Raw genomic sequence first — 17,665 nt, 5'->3', positions numbered from 1 at the left:
CATTCTCATATATTTTCTTTAAAATCATAATATGTGGGGTATGTATCTATGCCTTGTCTTTCCAGTGCCCGAAACATTGCCTTATGCTGTATGGAGTCAAATGTCTTTTCATAATACACAAATTCCAGGCATAATGGTGTTTTATATTCATTTGCTTTCTCCATTAGCCGTGATATTACGTGAAGGTGATTCATAGTTGAGAATCCCGTCCTAAAGCCAGCTTGCTCTTTCGGTTGATTCTCATCAAGTATTCTTTCTAATCTGTTAGTAATGACCCTTGTGAACAACTTTTAGATGTGGGATAGCAAGCTAATTGGTCTATAACTTCCAATTTCTGATTTATCTCCTTTCTTATGCAGCCAAACTATGATTGCATTATTCCACTGCTTAGGCGTCACACCTTTTCTAATGCATTTTGTGAAGAGCCTTACCAGTTTTTGTGTTATGTCTTTTTCTCCCAATTTTAACAACTCTACAGTAACTTCATTTTCCCCTGGGGCTTTCTGATTCTTCATTTTCATCAACGCATGTTCTACCTCATCAGGAAGAATATCGGGTATGTCGTATGTGTTGTTAATTTGCAATCCATCTTTCCCACTGCTGGCATCATTCCCTCGCTCCTTGTATAATTCTTCACAGTAGTCTTTTGCTATTTGAATTATGCCTTCTCTGCTATTTATAAGTACATCATCGCTATTCTTAAGTTTCAGTATCATTTGTCTTTCTGTATTACTACTCATGGCTGCTGATTTAAGGCCTTTGTTTTCCCTTAATGCTTGTTCTACTTTTCTTGTGTTAAATCTTCTTATGTCCTCTCTGAGCCTTTTTCTAATGGCTTTGCATAACTCAGTATACTCAATTTTCTCCCCCTGTCAGTGTTTATCTTGCTCTTGATTTGTCGCCTTTGGTTCATCATAACAAGTGTTTCTTGACTAATTTTATCTTCTTTGAATTTCTTTTCCCTATAGGTTTCTTGGGCTTTATCACTTTCAGAAAGTTGTAATATTCCTCGTTGATATCTTGGTCCTGAGCAGTCTGCAGAAGCTCAAACTTGTTCTTAAGTTCCAGTACATACTGTTCATTCTTGTCTTCTGTTATCTCAATGACCTTCTATTATTTACTCGAGTCAGTTTTTTCCTTTCCTTTCCTACATCTATATCAAGTGTGCATCTTACCATTCTGTGATCACTTCCAACATTTACCTTATTCACCACATACTCATTTATAATTAATAAATTTTCTATAGAAGGGTAAAAGGACACACATCAATGTTTTCAATTATTTTTTAATAATTAATAGGATACTTGAAAAATCTTTGCATTAAATATGGAAATTAGGAATAGAATTGATTACAGTGCATCTTAACTCTGCTCCCAAATTATCATCTAGAGTTTGTGATCTATATTTTGACTTTATAAAAGTTACCACTGAAAAAGTTGATTCACAGAATTCCATGTGTTGATTCCATGTGGATCCAAATGTCAAAAGCAGTCTTGGAATAATTAAATTTATAATTGTGAACTTGTGTCTATTTCCATCTTTCAGACTATATGTGTAACCGATCTAAGTCATTCTGAAGCAGCATGGCCTCATCCTACAACCTATAAATCATCAACAAACTTGGCAACTTTCCTTGTATACCCTCATTAATATCACTGAGGAAAATGAGAAACAAGAGGTTATGTTATTATTATTTATTTTTTTTGGTTTTTAGGAGCATTAGCAACTAAGGCCATATTGCTCCGGGGATATGTGGTGGTCATTCTAACATAACAGGCATTCTAAAATAAGCTTCATATTCATTGCAAAATTTTTATGTATAAGTTATTATTATTATTATATTTTTCATTAAATAAATTCGTTTTTTCCACGATATTTAAAGTCGTTTTCTTTTACCTTAATACATTATAACAGAATTTATTTAATCTTACCTTACGTTCGATTATCTGTAAAATTTGGCTATTTGGCTTATGTATAAGTTATGTATAATAACTTATACATAAAAATTTGCACATTTACATATGTATGTATATTTATGGAAAAAAATTTAAAGTAATTTTTTAAAATAATGTTCAAAAATATCGTTTTTTGTTTCGTTTGTTGTGACTTTTTTTTTTGCTACTAAATCTCAAGTTCCTTAACAATATCACTTTGATTATATCACATTCTTCCTGTTTTTTTGCCCATTTTAGTGCTTTCTTTTCGTTGATATTTTACTGTAAAAAAAACAGAAAAATAATAAATTGCACAGTTTCATGCTGATATTATTCTTTTTGCATCTGGAGCTTAACTAAACATGATATGAAATGAAGAGAACAAAATATGCCATGAAAAATTGGTTTCACAGAAGCAAATAATTATTCCAGATAACTGATGCTCTACTGTATAAGAAATGGTTAAATATAAACATAATCTTTTAATTTAATTTTATTTTTTTTATATAGTGTAATTACTTTTCATTGATATTATGGAAGTTTTATAACAAGTTCTATCTTTCATTCGGGTATATAATGCATTTATATACATGGTTGGCCACTTTATTAGGACCATGGAGGCTTTGGCTGTGTGCAATTTTTAGAATCAAAGAGGTGTATGAATGCACATTAAAACTGCATGATCCAACCAGTTCCCAGATTGGTTTACCAGAATTGGGGTACAGACACAATTTCACAGACTTCCAAAGAAATATAATGGTTAATTCTTCAGCAGAGAGGGCAGCTGCACTTCTTCCGTGTTCAAAGCCTAGTGTCATTTGGGTTTTTAATGAATATAAAAATACCCAGAAAATATCTGTGAACAGTGCAATTTTGGCCAAAAATCTAAAGCAACAGAGGAAGGTGTTGACACTCAGAGCATTATCAAGTGTAATAACCACTGGTTAATGATAGGAACAGTAACCTCTACATTTAATGAAGAGGTTAACTCTTATCTTCACCATGTGAAGAAACCTACAAAAGTAGGGGCCTTCGTAAAGGTTACCAATTTTGGACACCATTTGATAATGGCTGTGTTGGGGCAGGAGGCCTGGAAGCATGTTGTTCAAAGGGTCTCAATTTACACTTTTCAGCACTGATGGAAGAAACATATTTGCATCTTCATAAATACTGGAACCTGCAGTGCTGTATAGTGCTGCTTTCCCCACCAGCCTATGTTGACAGTATAGGCTGGTGGAGAATGTGTAAGTGCACGGGACATGTTTTTGTGGCATACCTTGGTCTCTGATTCTCCCTGGAGGGCACTACAAACACTAGAGCATATCTGACCTTTTTATTTGAACATCACTGCAGATAAGGTACACCCAGAAAATGTTGCATATTTGACATTAACAGGGATACTATCAAGATGAGGATGCAACCATTCACCACCCCAAACATGTTAGAATGGTCTGATGAACACAAGGGAGATGTCAAGCGTGTAGTGACCAGCCAAATCCCTGGTCCTCAGTCCAAATGAGAATCTGTGGGATAAACTGGAAAGGCCAGTTCATCGGTACAATCTGCTGCCCATGTTACTCCAGGGATTGAGGACAGTATTGGTACAAATAAGGTTCAACATTCCTCGTTATTTGTTATTTGGTTTTTAGGAGCATTAGCAACTAAGGCCATATTGCTCCGGGGATATGCGGTGGTCATTCTCTGGCCTTTCCGCATCCTCCATATTTGGTGGGCACGTGCTCGAACTCCGGTCTAATCAAGAAGCGTCTGCTACACACTGCTGCTCCTGCCCACCTGGCTATGGAGGTGCCACCAACATTCCTCATGTTACTTTTTGACAACTTGTTTTGACTCCATGTCACATCATGATAGATTTGGGCTAATGGCAATCCAAAGTATTATTAACTCATGGATCTAATAGAGTGGCTAGGTAGCATAATATTATGTTATTAACGATTAATGATATAAAAAAAAAAACAAAAAAACATGCTATTTTAGGATAATTCATACAATAAAAACTGATAATTACTCTGATACTTACATTTCATAAAAAAGATCTTTGTAATTTTCATCCCCTCTACCTCCTTCTACTAACATATCCAATTGGGTTATCATTTCATTTTCAAACTGAAAATAAAATTAACTTTAAAACAAAAATAATTCTGTAAAATAAATGAAGTGAGAAAGTTTAAAAGAAAGAAGAAAGTAATAATTTTCTCATCTAATAATGAAATTTAAGTCAGGATGGGAGGCAGTCATGATAGCTTATAACAATAAAGTTAACACTATATTCTTTACATTTTTCAGAATGTATAAAGAATAATAGCTCAAAGTCTGTGTTTGTGTTTGTGAAAGCAGGATAAAACTACTTAAAAACTACTGTGGTAAGGTCTATAGGTTTCTTCATAATCTCTTAGCAACTGATTCAAAAACATACGGACTACTTTAAAACTACTGATTTCAAAGTAGCCCCGAAACCAATAATTTTGAAATTAATGATTTCAAAGCCTATTAAGCCCACATTTTTCAGAAACAAGTATTAATGACCACTCTGATTACTTTTCACATAAAAACTCTAATTACTCTATTCAAATGAAAACTCCTATCAGAAAATTTTTTTACTTTTACTGCAAAACTTTTAGTAAAGAAACTTATACTAAAAATATATTACAAAAAAAAAATAAAGCAAACAATAAAAAAAAATTGCATTGGAAGTAATACTTGTCCATTCTCTTTTCCAAAAGTAAAACTGCATCAAATTATTTATCTGAATTGTATAGAATTAGTACTATAAAGCCTGTCTAAAATTGTGACATTTGTATCAGCAAGCAATTAAATCTGTTTTCCTGTAGTGACACTGCAAAAGATATGATTAAAAGTTTACTTCCATACTAGTCAATCTTTACAGGGAATTCCTAGTATTTATGAGTCTTTCTGGTTTACTGACAAATTCACTTTTCTTCTGGGATTTAGTTTGTGAAAGTTTTTCAATTTCTTTGTCTTGGCAGTAGCAGGTATTAGTAGATTTTGTTGATTTGTTCACTTGTAAATGTTTAATTCTCTTAATTAAAGTATACATAATTTCAGATAATGTAAGACCTTTTCAAATGCATTTTCTTTCTTTCTGATTAAGAAAATTATTACAAAATTAATCACATCAATTTTGAAAAAAATTTATTTCATACCGAAATCAGGTGTTATGTTCTAGTAGGAAGTTAATTACATTTGCATTATCTGAAGACTGGCAACATCTGTTGGCCTTAAATCATTAAGAATTATTAATGACTAGGTGACACATTAATGTGTTAACATATCATGAAATGTTGTTTTTCGTTCTGATCAGCTGGCTGACATTATAATATAAATAGCATTAAGTTAAAAAGTGGTACATTAGACTACATGCGAAATTAATGATTTTTAAAAAAATCCCATATCCCAACAATGAGATCACCAATATGGCTGCCCTACTGTTCAGATGTGCTGTACGAACTCCGCAAAAATGTGTTTGGAATACGTGTTTTAAATTAAGCCAGTTATCCAAATTGTGTACCCAAGGAGTAATATTCATCAGTGGATCACAGCGGTGAGATTTGTTTCTCTTTTTATTGGGTGTTTTAGTACATTTCAACTCATTTTCGATTCAACGCTCGTAACAATGTGTCAGCTCACCATGGCGGCATTGTTCTAGCGCTGGAGAGGGTGGCAAACTACATATTTCTCTGTCACTGCGGTTGAAGTGCACTCTTGACTGGGGAGGGTAACCCCTGTGTGTTTCTAAACAAGGCACTGATCGTGTCCCAACAGTTCTGTGACTTTTGATTTTGCTATTCTGGTCATAATTATGCACAGAACTAAAATATCTACGTTTCCCTCTTGAATGAACAACGCCATTCATTGCCCGAGGACACTAAGTTGTGGGTAATTTCCCCACCCTCAACGCTTTTCTGGAAGTGCTCGCTCAGTCAAAATTTCAGGCACTCTCCAAGTTCACCTTCCGTCTGAAAAATAGAAAGTAAAATCCTCCAGGCAGCAAAGCTATAGGGCAGTTCCACTTATTCTGGCTGCCACGTTAAAGAAATTAAAAGAAATTAAGACTACCATTACATTTAGATCAAAGAAAATGGATTCCATAAATCGTTCCAACCTTGTTCATCCAAAGACAATGGAAACGGATGACAAAGGAGGAAAATCAAGAGCATCGCAGCCACAGATGGCAAACAATGAAAACTTTGAAATTATAGAAAGTGAGGACATTGACTTTGCACAATCTGGCTCCACAACAGCCAAAGGAAAACAAAAAAAAATATGTAACATCAAAAATGGAAAGAGTGACTCACTCTTTCCAAAAGCGAGAATAAGGATCCTGCTGAACAACCTGTGATACAGGCAGACAACATCAGGGAGAAACCCCCGGACAAATCGCAGGGCACCCCGTTAGACTCAACACTACCGCCGGGCACAGCCCTGGAACAGTCCCTTGCCCTGCGAACGGCACTAGAGAGCTTGTTCAAGGAGCAAACAAACATGGTTTCAGCGGTCCTTAGGACAGAGATAGTCCCCATCTGGATGAAGATGGAGACGATATTAGTCCAGACTCAACTTGAAAAGGAGATTGCCCAAGTCAAGCTAGAGGTCCTCCAAATCAGTGGAACAAACCAAATGCCACAGTGCGTTTCCGCATACTCACAGGCACTGAGGAACAACATAAATACCACAAGTGTGAATACTAGCACAGGATGCGCCAAAACCAGGCAGAAGAAAACCCTGCTAACCAGACCCCACCTGGTAGTTTTGAAACCAGCAGCAGTGGAAACACATAAGTCTTGTGAAACAGTTAAATCGACCATCATGGACAATCTGAAGGACGACTTTAAACACAAAAATAAGATCCATCAGTAAAATGAGAAATGTTGGCATGATCATTCAAACTGAAACAGAAAAAGGTACAGGAGATACTAAAAAACCCCAAAATATCCTCGCTGGGGCTGCTTGCCAAGCTGCCTAGGGAAAAAGGGCCCTGTATAATGATACATGACCTAGATAATCTGGTGAGTATGAGCTTAGCACACCTAGGGTCCTAAACTGGATATCATCATTCTTCTCTTTCTTGGTGATTCACTTCTATTTCTCTCTCTCTCTTCCTCTGTCTGCGGTAACTGAAATTTTTTTTTTGGCTGGTGCAGCAAAAGCATCAGACTTCCTTGCACCATAAGGCTAATTATTATAATAAATATAATATCACCCCTGAAGAGTTAGTCCAAGAAATCTACAGGAAAAATCTCAATGAATTGAAATGGGACGGAACACCAGAGCAGCCCATCACACTGAGGTTCAAGACCAGGGCCAGGACTGGGATTGCTGTCAACCGGGTCTTGGAGCTGTCCACAGTTTCCTGGAAATCCATAAAGCAACAGACAAGGGTATATGCAAATTGGGGCAGTCACTGCTACAGGGAGTATGTGGCTGTCCCCAAAAGCTTCAGATATTGTAGTTTTTGCCACACGACACACACCCGCAGGCAAACGCATGTGGCCACTGTGCCAAAGATGGCCACGAACATAGAGACTGTCTAAACAAAGCTGAAGCCCCGGAAGCTGCCACATGACCACTCTATAAGGGATAGTGCCTGCCCAACATACAATAAAGCAAGGAGTACACAACAGCTACGGATAAATTATGGGAAGTAATCCAAAACAATACAATCACTTCGGGATAAAAATTGCACAACATAATGCACAGCCTTCTAAGGCAGTTGCTACTCAGCTAGTTAAGAAATCTAATGAAAAAAACTTGGACATACTCATACTCCAGGAGCCACCATATACATATAATAAAGGAGTGAGAGGTTATCCCCTAAAGTTCAAGATTGTCCAAGTGGAAGGGGACATTCCTTGGGCAGCTGTCGTGGTTTATAACCCAGACCTCACGGTTACAAAAATAACTGACCTTTGCACAAACTGGGCAGTATGTGCCCACATTGCCTCATCAGTGGGGGAATTTTACATCTCTTCAGTCTATGCCAGACAGGGAGAGGACATTCTCTCCGTCACGACATATCTGCAAACCCTACAGCACCAGCTTCCGAGTGCCAAAATTATTATTGGAATGGCATAGTGATAATTTGCTGTCCATATCTGGCATAGTGAGACGGCAGATATGGACAGCGAGTGAGACGCCACAATGGACAGCGACTGGAGGAGTGCATAGCAAGCAGTAACTTTACTATACTGAACCTACCAAATCAGCTTCCCACATTTTCAAGTACAGCATGGGAAGCAAACATTGACCTTACCCTTGCAAGCCAAACAATAGCAGGACACCTCACCCCCTGGGAGGTACAGGACCATTGGACCACATCTGATCATAGGGTTATAACCCTCAGTCTGCACCGAACCCTAATTCCATGACAGATCGTCAGACTTCTCTTGCCAAGGTATGCCATTCCCAAGGCCGACTGGGATCTCTTCCAATGGATGCTGATGATGGGAGCAGAAAATATTCGAACTGAAGGCTAAAACTTAAATGACCTCCAGCAGCAGGTGACAAAATTAATCACGGACGCAGTGGACATAGCCATAAAAAAAAAATGCCCGGGCCCCCTAGGGCTGTTCCCTGGTGGTCACCAGAACTAACTGACCTCAGACACAGAGCAAACAGAGCCCAAAAAGCATTCCAAAGAGCACGCAGAACTTGGCCACAGGCAGAGGTATCACGAGGCAAGAAATAACTGCACAGCCAAGATTAAGCAGAAGAAAAAAGAAACATGGGAAACCCTGGTCAGTGCAAATGGTAATGCTGACCTATGGGGAATTGTTTATAGAATTGTCACTAACAAGCTCCTAAGAGGGGAAGTGGTTACAGCCACCGAAATTGCACCGGGAAGTTATACCAGAACCTGGAAATCATTAATTGACAACATATTAGACCACATCTTCCTACCTCAAACTGAGTCCCAGACTGAGGAACAGAGAAAACTCTATGAAGAAAACTCCTCTTATTGTACCATGGCAGTTGAGCCCCCCTTTACAATCATGGAGCTGAGCATAGCAGCAGCAAACATCAAAAACAGGAAAGCTCCTGGTGATGATTGGATTGAACCAGAGATGCTCAAAAAGGCAGTAGAGAAGATACCAGACATCATTCTAAATCTCTTCAATCACTGTCTTTCAGAATGCTATTACCCAAATAAGTGGAAAACAGCAGAATAAGACTTATACTTAAGAATCCAACAAACTCCAGGACAAGCCAACATCGTACACACCCATAGCTTTGCTTTCTACCTTGAGCAAACTTTTTGAGCAGCTTCTATACCAGAGATTAGAGACTCACTTCCAGGAAGGAAACAAGATGTCGCCAAACCAGTTCGGCTTCAGAAGAGGATGCTAAGCAGCAGACGCTTTGGAAAACATAATTGAGGCAGCAAAACACTGCAACAGTAAGTATTTTCTCCTCATATCACTAGACTTTGCTGGCGCTTTTGATTCTCTCTGGTGGTCCGGAATCCTGGCCAGACTTTGGTGCGCCCAAATTCCAGGCAACCTGTTCTGATGCCTTAGATCATACTTGGATTACAGTGACTACTCCCTTTGCCACTGTCTCAAGGCTGCTGAGAGAGGGCACTGACCAAGTACTGGCCACACGCATAGTTTTTGTGCTCCGTTATTTGTTGTGCCGTTTATTGGTTTCAAGTGTCATATTTTGATCTATTTTGTTTGTTTGTTATTTGGTTTTTAGGAGCATTAGCAACTAAGGCCATATTACTCCGGAATATGCGGTGGTCATTCCCTGACCTTTCCGCATCCTCCGTATTTGGTGGTGACGGGTTCGAACCCCGGTCTAATCAAGAAGCGTGTGCTACGCACTGCTGCTCCTTCCCACCTGGCTACGGAGGCACGATCTATTTTGTGTCCATCAAGTTCCTCTTCTCAAGATGTGTCCATGGACATCAACTTCGTGAAGATTGGCCAAGGTAATCGAAAGTTATGGTCATTTTTTTAGCATTGATCTCGCCGGGTCACAATGTGATTTTCAATTGTATATTGTTATATTGTCAATTTTGTTAAAGTGAATAGTACCACAAATATTGCCTAAATATTGATGATAGTAATTATTGGGAACAGTAATTGAACAATTCTACAGCCATATATAACTTTCATGATGAATTTCGGATATTTTGCTAGCTTTCCTTGTTTGACTTTAGTATGCTGCTTAATAAACAAAGGCCTTTGTTCTCAGTGTACACCACGCGGTCAAGCCCTGTTTGAGTGACCGTTAACGTAAGTTGGTAGCTACGTATCTCAAGATATATCCAGAATATTTATTGGTACTAAGTTTATATGACTTAAAATGTGATAAATAGAAGTTATTAATTTCATTACATTTAAGATATTGAAAACATATATATATAATAATATGTGCAGTGCCATGCTCCCAATGGCTCCCCAGGACGAACGCTAAACCAAGCTCATCATCAGGTATTCTTGATATCTAGGGGTTAAGACCCCCCCCCCACTCGTAAAATACCGAGACTCTGAACTAAACACTGCACCCCAGCAGCAAAGCAACTCAGCAACTGCCCTTCAGAACCTTTCATCCTGCTGCAAAAAAATTATCTTGGCACCATTATCCAATTCTGGGAACACCACATGCAGGAAGCGATCGATGAGATGAGGACTGTACCAGCCTCGAAAAAGAACTGGAAGAAGCTGGACATGCCCAAACCTGACAGAGAAACACGAAGCCAGAGTGCTCAGCTAAAGGACACCCGCGAGGATTCCATCCCACAAATTGATTTGACTGTGGAGAAAAAACAACCAGAGGCCTCTGCCCCCTTGGACCCCTCCTGGCCAGCCAGAGGGCACAGTGTTGGAAAAAACTCAAATCCTGCATACCGCCCTTGAGGATCTCATGAAAGACTCTAACAACCGGATAACCACTGGTGTTAGGGGACAGATTATTTCCCTCTGGACAAAGTTGGAGACAATTCTATACCAGACAAATCTAAAATATGAAACAACTGCTGTGAAACTGGAGGCATACCTAGACGGTGGGGCAAACAAAATGCAACAGCACGCCCCATCTTATGCACAAGCGCTGAGGATGTCAGCCGGTGAATCAACAATAAAAAGCAGTGTACCTGCTATAAAGAAAAAGATCTTGCCAAAACAACCGCACCTGGTGGTACTGCGACCAACAACCATTGAGGAAAATCAAACAAGTGAACAACTAAAGATGCAAATCATGACCAGCCTAAAAGAGGAATTCAAGACAACTAGAATAAAGTCGGTCAGGAAAACTAGAAATGTTGGAGTACTGATAGAGACAGAAACAAGGGAGGAAGCGCAAAAAATTATCACTAATACCAAAATCACTGAGCTGGGGCTCACAGCGACTATCCCTAAAAGAAAAGGGCCCTCAATAGTTATATATGACCTGGATAAAGACCTGACCCCGGACCAACTAACAGAGGAAATCTATCAAAGAAACCTTTGTCTACTCTCCCGGAACACAGAAGGGACAAACTGCTGACACCAAAATATTCAACCAAGTCCAAGGATGGCACTCAATGAAAGTGGATAATTGAACTTGTGCCTGCAGCATGGAAAGTATTAAACACCCAGAAAAGAGTATATGTAAATTGGGGCAGCGACCGTTTCCGTGAACATGTGGCTGTACCCAAATGCTTCAGGTGTTGTAAATACGGGCATACAACACACCCGAACCCAGACTGTCCCCACATGCGGCCACTGCTCAGCAAAAGGCCACACTTACAGGGATTGCCCAAACAATAGTATTGACCCAATCTGCACCAACTGCAAGTCTGAAGCTGGACTGCACCTACTCAATCAGGGATAAAAAGTGCCCCACCTACCTGAAGGTTAAGAGCTTGTTCCAATCCAGGCTGGATTATGGGGATGCGCCTTAGCGGATACAAAACAACAGAGGTAAAATTTCTGCAGATGTACAGAGGGCCAGAGCAGCAGCGGATCAGATCCGTATCAAGGCTGAAGAGGAGAATGTAGATGTCATGATAATACAAGAGCCATACTCACACATGAAGATAGTCAGGGGATACCCCCCTGACCTACAAGATAGTACAATTCGAGGAAGATACCCCTTGGGCCGCAGTCGCGGTCAGAAATCCAGATATTACTGTGACCAAAATTACAGCTTTGCACAGCCTGGGCTGCATGTCCCTACCTCACCACAGCTCTGGGGACATTTTATGTTATTGCCCTCTACTGTCTCCCGAGCAAAGACATAACCTTTGCCACATACCTCCAACTGGCGGCTGACACCCTTCCCAACACTAAAATTATAGTCGGTGCAGACGTGAACTGCCGGTCACCAATGTGGCATAGTCACACGCCAGACAGACATGGCACTAGAAACAGAACTATACTGGAAGAGTTCCTTGAAAATTCAACGTTGACAGTGTTAAACCAACCAAAAAATCTGCCCACATTCAGTAATACACTGTGGGAGGCCACCATAGATGTTTCCTTGGCTTCCAGGAACATCACTAATAATATTACCGACTGGTCCGTCCAAGAGGCCTGGACAACGTCCGATCATCGAGCCATTACATTCCAACTCAACAGATCACTGACTAGGGTACCTGCAGCTAGACAAACCACTCACAGATACTCCATATCCAAAGCAAACTGGGAACTCTTCCAAAGTACCTTAAAAACCAGCATACAACAGAGACAGAGGGAGCTTGAGCGCCTCGAAGACCCAGACCACCTCCAAAGCAAGATAACAGAGATCATAATGCACACAAGCGACATCGCTATTAAAAAGAAAAATCCAACCCCTGGGTCTGTGCCCTGGTGGAACCTAGAACTGCAACGACTCCGGAAAGAAACACAAACCAGAAGAAAGGCCTTTCAGTGGGCCAGGCGCTCCTGGCCGATGGCGGAGGTCGAAGTACTCCGACAACGCTACAAAGAAGCAAGGAACACTTACACAGCCCAAATCAGAAGCTGTAAACAGCAATCTTGGGAGCGCCTGGTCTCCACTAGGGGAAACAAGAACCCCTGGGGAATCGTCTAGAAACTAACCATGAATAAACTCCCCCAAGGGGAAGTTATTGCTGCCGCCATATTGACACAAGGAGGCACGTCCACAACCTGGGAGCGGACCATTTCCAATATCCTGGACACAGTCTTCCACCTGGCTATACAACCGGAGAAAACAGAGCAGATCCAACTCTGATTAGAAAATGAAAGCTATCAAACAGCAACGACAGAACTTCACTTCACTGTGGAGGAGCTCAACAGTACTGCCACCCTCATTAAGGGAAATAAATGCCCTGGACCGGACCTTTTGGAGCCCGAAATCATCAAAAAGACAGTAGAGTGTGCCCCAAACCTGTTGCTCAACCTCTTCGACCTCTGTCTTCACTGTGGCATCTTCCCAACCTCGTGGAAGAAAGCAAACGTCAAACTAATCCTGAAAAATCCGACCAAACCACCACACCTCCCAGAGTCATACAGACCGATCGCACTTCTCACAGTTGCAGGTAAACTACTCAAATGCCTCCTCTATGGATGAATACAGCAATATTATGACAGGGCTGGCCTGGCCTCACCCAACCAATTTGGCTTCAGGCGGAGTCACTCAGCCGTGGACACCTTAACACACCTACAAGAACAAGTAAGAAGATGCACCAAGAAGTATTTCCTCGTGATTGCCGTGGACTTTGCTGGGGTGTTCGACACACTTTGGTGGCTGAGGGTCTTGGCAAGGCTTCAGGTTGCTGGGATCCCAGGCAACCTCTACAGCGTCATCAAGAGCTGCCTAAAAAACAGATCCATCAGGATTGTTGCTCCCTGTGGGACCCTCTCCAAGAATACATTTCGCGGCTCTCCACAGGTTTCGGTCCTTGGACCACTACTGTGGAACATAGTAATGGACTCCTTCCTAGCCATAAACCTTGATGAGGCAAAATCGCAGGCCTTTGCTGACGACCTCTTACTAACAGTGTCGGTGGACTCAAGGGCACAACTGGAGACATTGGCAAACTGGGCTCTGTCCTCCCTTCAGGAATGGGCAAAGCAAAATCAACTTAGAATATCCCCTGCAAAGATAAACTCCATTCTGCTCAAGGGGTGCCTCAACCTCAGGCAGCCTCTACAAATCAAGATTGACCAGAAAACAATTAAATTCTCAAAGCAGCTAAAGTATCTAGGCATGATTCTAGATCCAAATCTATCATTTCAGGACCACCTGAAATACTTGTGCAAAAAAGTCATACGATACACTGCATTGGTTGCCAGAGTCACTCGAAGAGACTGGGGCCTAGACAGACAGGTGCTACGTCTTTTCTATAAAACCATCTTCACCCCCAATAGTCACATATGCATCTGGCGCACAGTATCACAAAGCCACAACTGTTGTCAATAAACGAATCATTAACTCGATTCACCGATCAATCCTTCTGACCATTACTCGAGCTTGCAGCACAATGAGCATGCATGCCTTGCAAGTCCTTGCTGGTGTCCTTCCGCTGGACTTAGAGATCATTCGATGGGGCCTGGACAAGGGTATCCCACAGACATGTTTGGGACCACCGACATCATCAATAGCAAGACTATTGAAAAGAAAAAGCTGCATACTCACCTGCTACAGGTGTGGCAGGATAGCTGGGCCACCTCGCAAAAATGCGAAATCACCAGAAAGTTTCTGCTCAACATTGGCCGGGTTTTTCCGAACTTCCCACCCTGGTTTTCCCCGGGCCTACAAATAACATACCTACTGACAGGACATGGAGCTCTGAATGCAAAGCTATCCCTACTTGGAATAGGTGCAGGTGGGATCTTCCTACTCAGGAAGATCCCACCTGCACCTGCGGGGGTGGGGGGGATGGAGAGCTGGCAGATCCTCATGCACGATTGCCAGCTCTACGACGACCTCCGCAGTGCATTCATCACCAAAATACAGAATCTACCATATGGCCAGGAGCACCACATCTTGGACACCAGGGAAGAATATCAGGCTTTCTCCACCTATGCACTGCCCCTGTTCACAAGACGGAGAGCTCTTATCGCAGCGAACCACAACCAACCACTGACACAATAAGGAAATGAACAAACCTCGAAAGAAATCGTCCCGCAGAAGACACCTGGAACCCAATAGCCTCCGATAATCAAGGCACTAAACCCTGAAGTGGACCTAAAGTCGAATCAATGAGAATCACCATCATCATCATCATCAGCCATTTTCAATCCACTGCAGGATGAAAGCCTCTCCAGCAACTTTCCAGTTCCTTCTGTTTTGAGCACTGGCCATCCATTTTCTACCCACATACTCATGAATTTCATCTATCCATCTCTGCCTTTGTCTTCCAGGTTTTCTTCTAGCTCCTCTTGAGTACCATTCTGTTATTTTCTTAGTCCATCTGTCATCATGTCTTCGAGCTATGTGTCCTGCCCAAGACCATTTTAGTTCTTTAGTTTTGATAAGAATGTTCTTTACTTTGGATTAGGCAGTTTGCTGCCTAATCCATGTGTTTCTCTTCTTATCTAACAGTCTGATTCCCAATATAATTCGTTCCATTCTTCGCTGTGTAGTTCTCAGCTTCTCTTCAATTCTTTTGAGTGCCCAAGTTTCACTTCCATAAGTCACGGTGGGGAGTATACATTGGTTCATTCTTTTACGTTTTGGACAAATTGGAATATTGCTCATCAGTATGTGACTATATTTCCTGAATGCTATCCAACCAAAATTTATTCTTCTCTTGACTTCCAGCCATTTATCCTTATTACAGCTAATAACTTGTCTGTCCCAGATAAGTATATGACTCCACCTTTTCAAATACTGCTCCTTCAATCATTATTTCCATTTCTGTGGCATACTTGTTCATCATTATTTTTGTTTTAGCCATATTCATCTTTAGTCCAAAATCCTTACTAACTGATTAAGATTTTCCTCTAATTCTTTGGGATCGTGGCTTATGACCACAATGTCATCTACAAATCGTAAATGGTTTAGGTAATCTCCATTCACATTGACTCCTTTCTGTGACCAGTCTAATCTTCTGAAACTTCCTCAAGGGCAGCAGTAAACAGCTTCAGAAATATTGTCTCCTTGTCGAACTCCTTTCTCGATTTCCTACTGTCTTTGTCTAGTCTAATAAAGGAGGTAGCATTCTCATATATTTTCTTCAAAATCATAATATGTGGGGTATCTATGCCTTGTCTTTGCAGTGCCCGAAACATTGCCTTATGCTGTAGGGAGTCAAATGCCTTTTCATAATCCACAAATGCCAGGCATAACGGTGTTTTATATTCATTTGCTTTCTCTATTAGCCGTGATATTACGTGAAGGTGATCCATAGTTGAGAATCCTGTCCTAAAGCCAGCTTGCTCTTTCGGTTGATTCTCATCAAGTATTCTTTCTAATCTGTTAGTAATGACCCTTGTGAACAACTTGTAGATGTGGGATAACAAGCTAATTGTTCTATAATTTCCAATTTCTGATTTATCTCCTTTCTTATGCAGCAAAACTATGATTGCATTATTCCACTGCTTAGGCGTCACACCTTTACTAATGCACTTTGCAAAGAGCCTTGCCAGTTTTTGTGTTATGGCTCTTCCTTCCAATTTTAACAACTCTACAGTAACTTCATCTTCCCCTGGGGCTTTCTGATTCTTCATTTTCTTCAATGCATGTTCTACCTCATCAGGAAGAATATCGGGTATGTTGTATGTGTTGCTACTTTGCAATCCATCTTCCCCACTGCTGGCATCATTCCCGTGCTCCTTGTATAATTCTCTATAGTAGTCTTCTGCTATTTAAATTATGCCTTCTCTGCTGTTTATAAGTACACCATCGCTATCCTTCAGTTTCAGTATCATTTGTCTTTCTGCATTACTGCTCATGGCTGCTGATTTAAATTCTTTGTTTTCCCTTAATGGTTGTTGTACGTTTCTTAAGTTAAATCTTCTTATGTCCTCTCTGAGTCTTTCTAATGGCTTTACATAACTCAGTATACTCAATTTTCTCCTTGTCAGTGTTTATCTTGCTCTTTATTTTTCGCCTTTGGTTCATCATAACAAGTGTTTCTTGACTAATTTTATCTTCTTTGGATTTCTTTTCCCTATAGGTTTCTTGGGCTTTATCACTTTCAGAAAGTTGTAATATTCCTCGTCGATATCTTGGTCCTGAGCAGTCTGCAGAAGCTCAAACTTGTTCTTAAGTTCCAGTACATACTGTTTTTTCTCCTCTTCTGTTATCTCAAAATCCTTTATATTATTTACTCGAGTCAATTTTTTCCTTTCCTACATTTATATCAAGTGTACATCTTACCATTCTGTGATCACTTCCAACATTTACCTTATTCAGAACGGTAATATCATATATGTTGTTTATAGTCATTTCTCATATTGTGAGAAATGACTCTATAAACAACATTGAAGCAAACACCACATGGATGGGAAATGAAACAAGAATGACCCCACAAACGCCGACAAGCAAACCTGGACCTTTTGACTGTAAAGACTGCAGAACAGATGGGAATCACCCCACGAACGATCATTCTTCGGTCCGATCGCTCCTGGGAATGGACTAGGACCACCAGCAGCTCCGCTGCCAAATAGTATATGGTGAGCTGAATGGGGTACCCTTACCCTATTCACCTTAAATTCCCTATCCCCGGCAGGAGGGAGAGAATGTGCTCTGTTTCCTCTCTCCCCTGCTGACCCCATCTCTTTGCCTGGTGAGGCATG

The 17,665-nt window shown here is 40.6% G+C and overlaps 1 protein-coding gene across 1 annotated transcript in view; it reads right to left on the bottom strand.

Moving 5' to 3' along the window:
* Positions 1 to 17,665, bottom strand: part of mbc (dedicator of cytokinesis protein myoblast city) — a 966,604-nt gene that overhangs the window by 164,002 nt on the left and 784,937 nt on the right. The window contains exon 31 of the mRNA XM_090373417.1: positions 3,976 to 4,061. Within this exon, the coding sequence (XP_090229543.1) occupies positions 3,976 to 4,061 (86 nt within the window). The remainder of the gene's footprint in view (positions 1 to 3,975; positions 4,062 to 17,665) is intronic.

This window comes from Mastigoproctus giganteus, chromosome 5 (assembly GCF_048544385.1).
Source record: "Mastigoproctus giganteus isolate SK-2022 chromosome 5, ASM4854438v1, whole genome shotgun sequence".
NCBI lineage: Eukaryota > Metazoa > Arthropoda > Arachnida > Uropygi > Thelyphonidae > Mastigoproctus > Mastigoproctus giganteus.
This window is presented reverse-complemented; position numbering and strand designations above follow the sequence as displayed.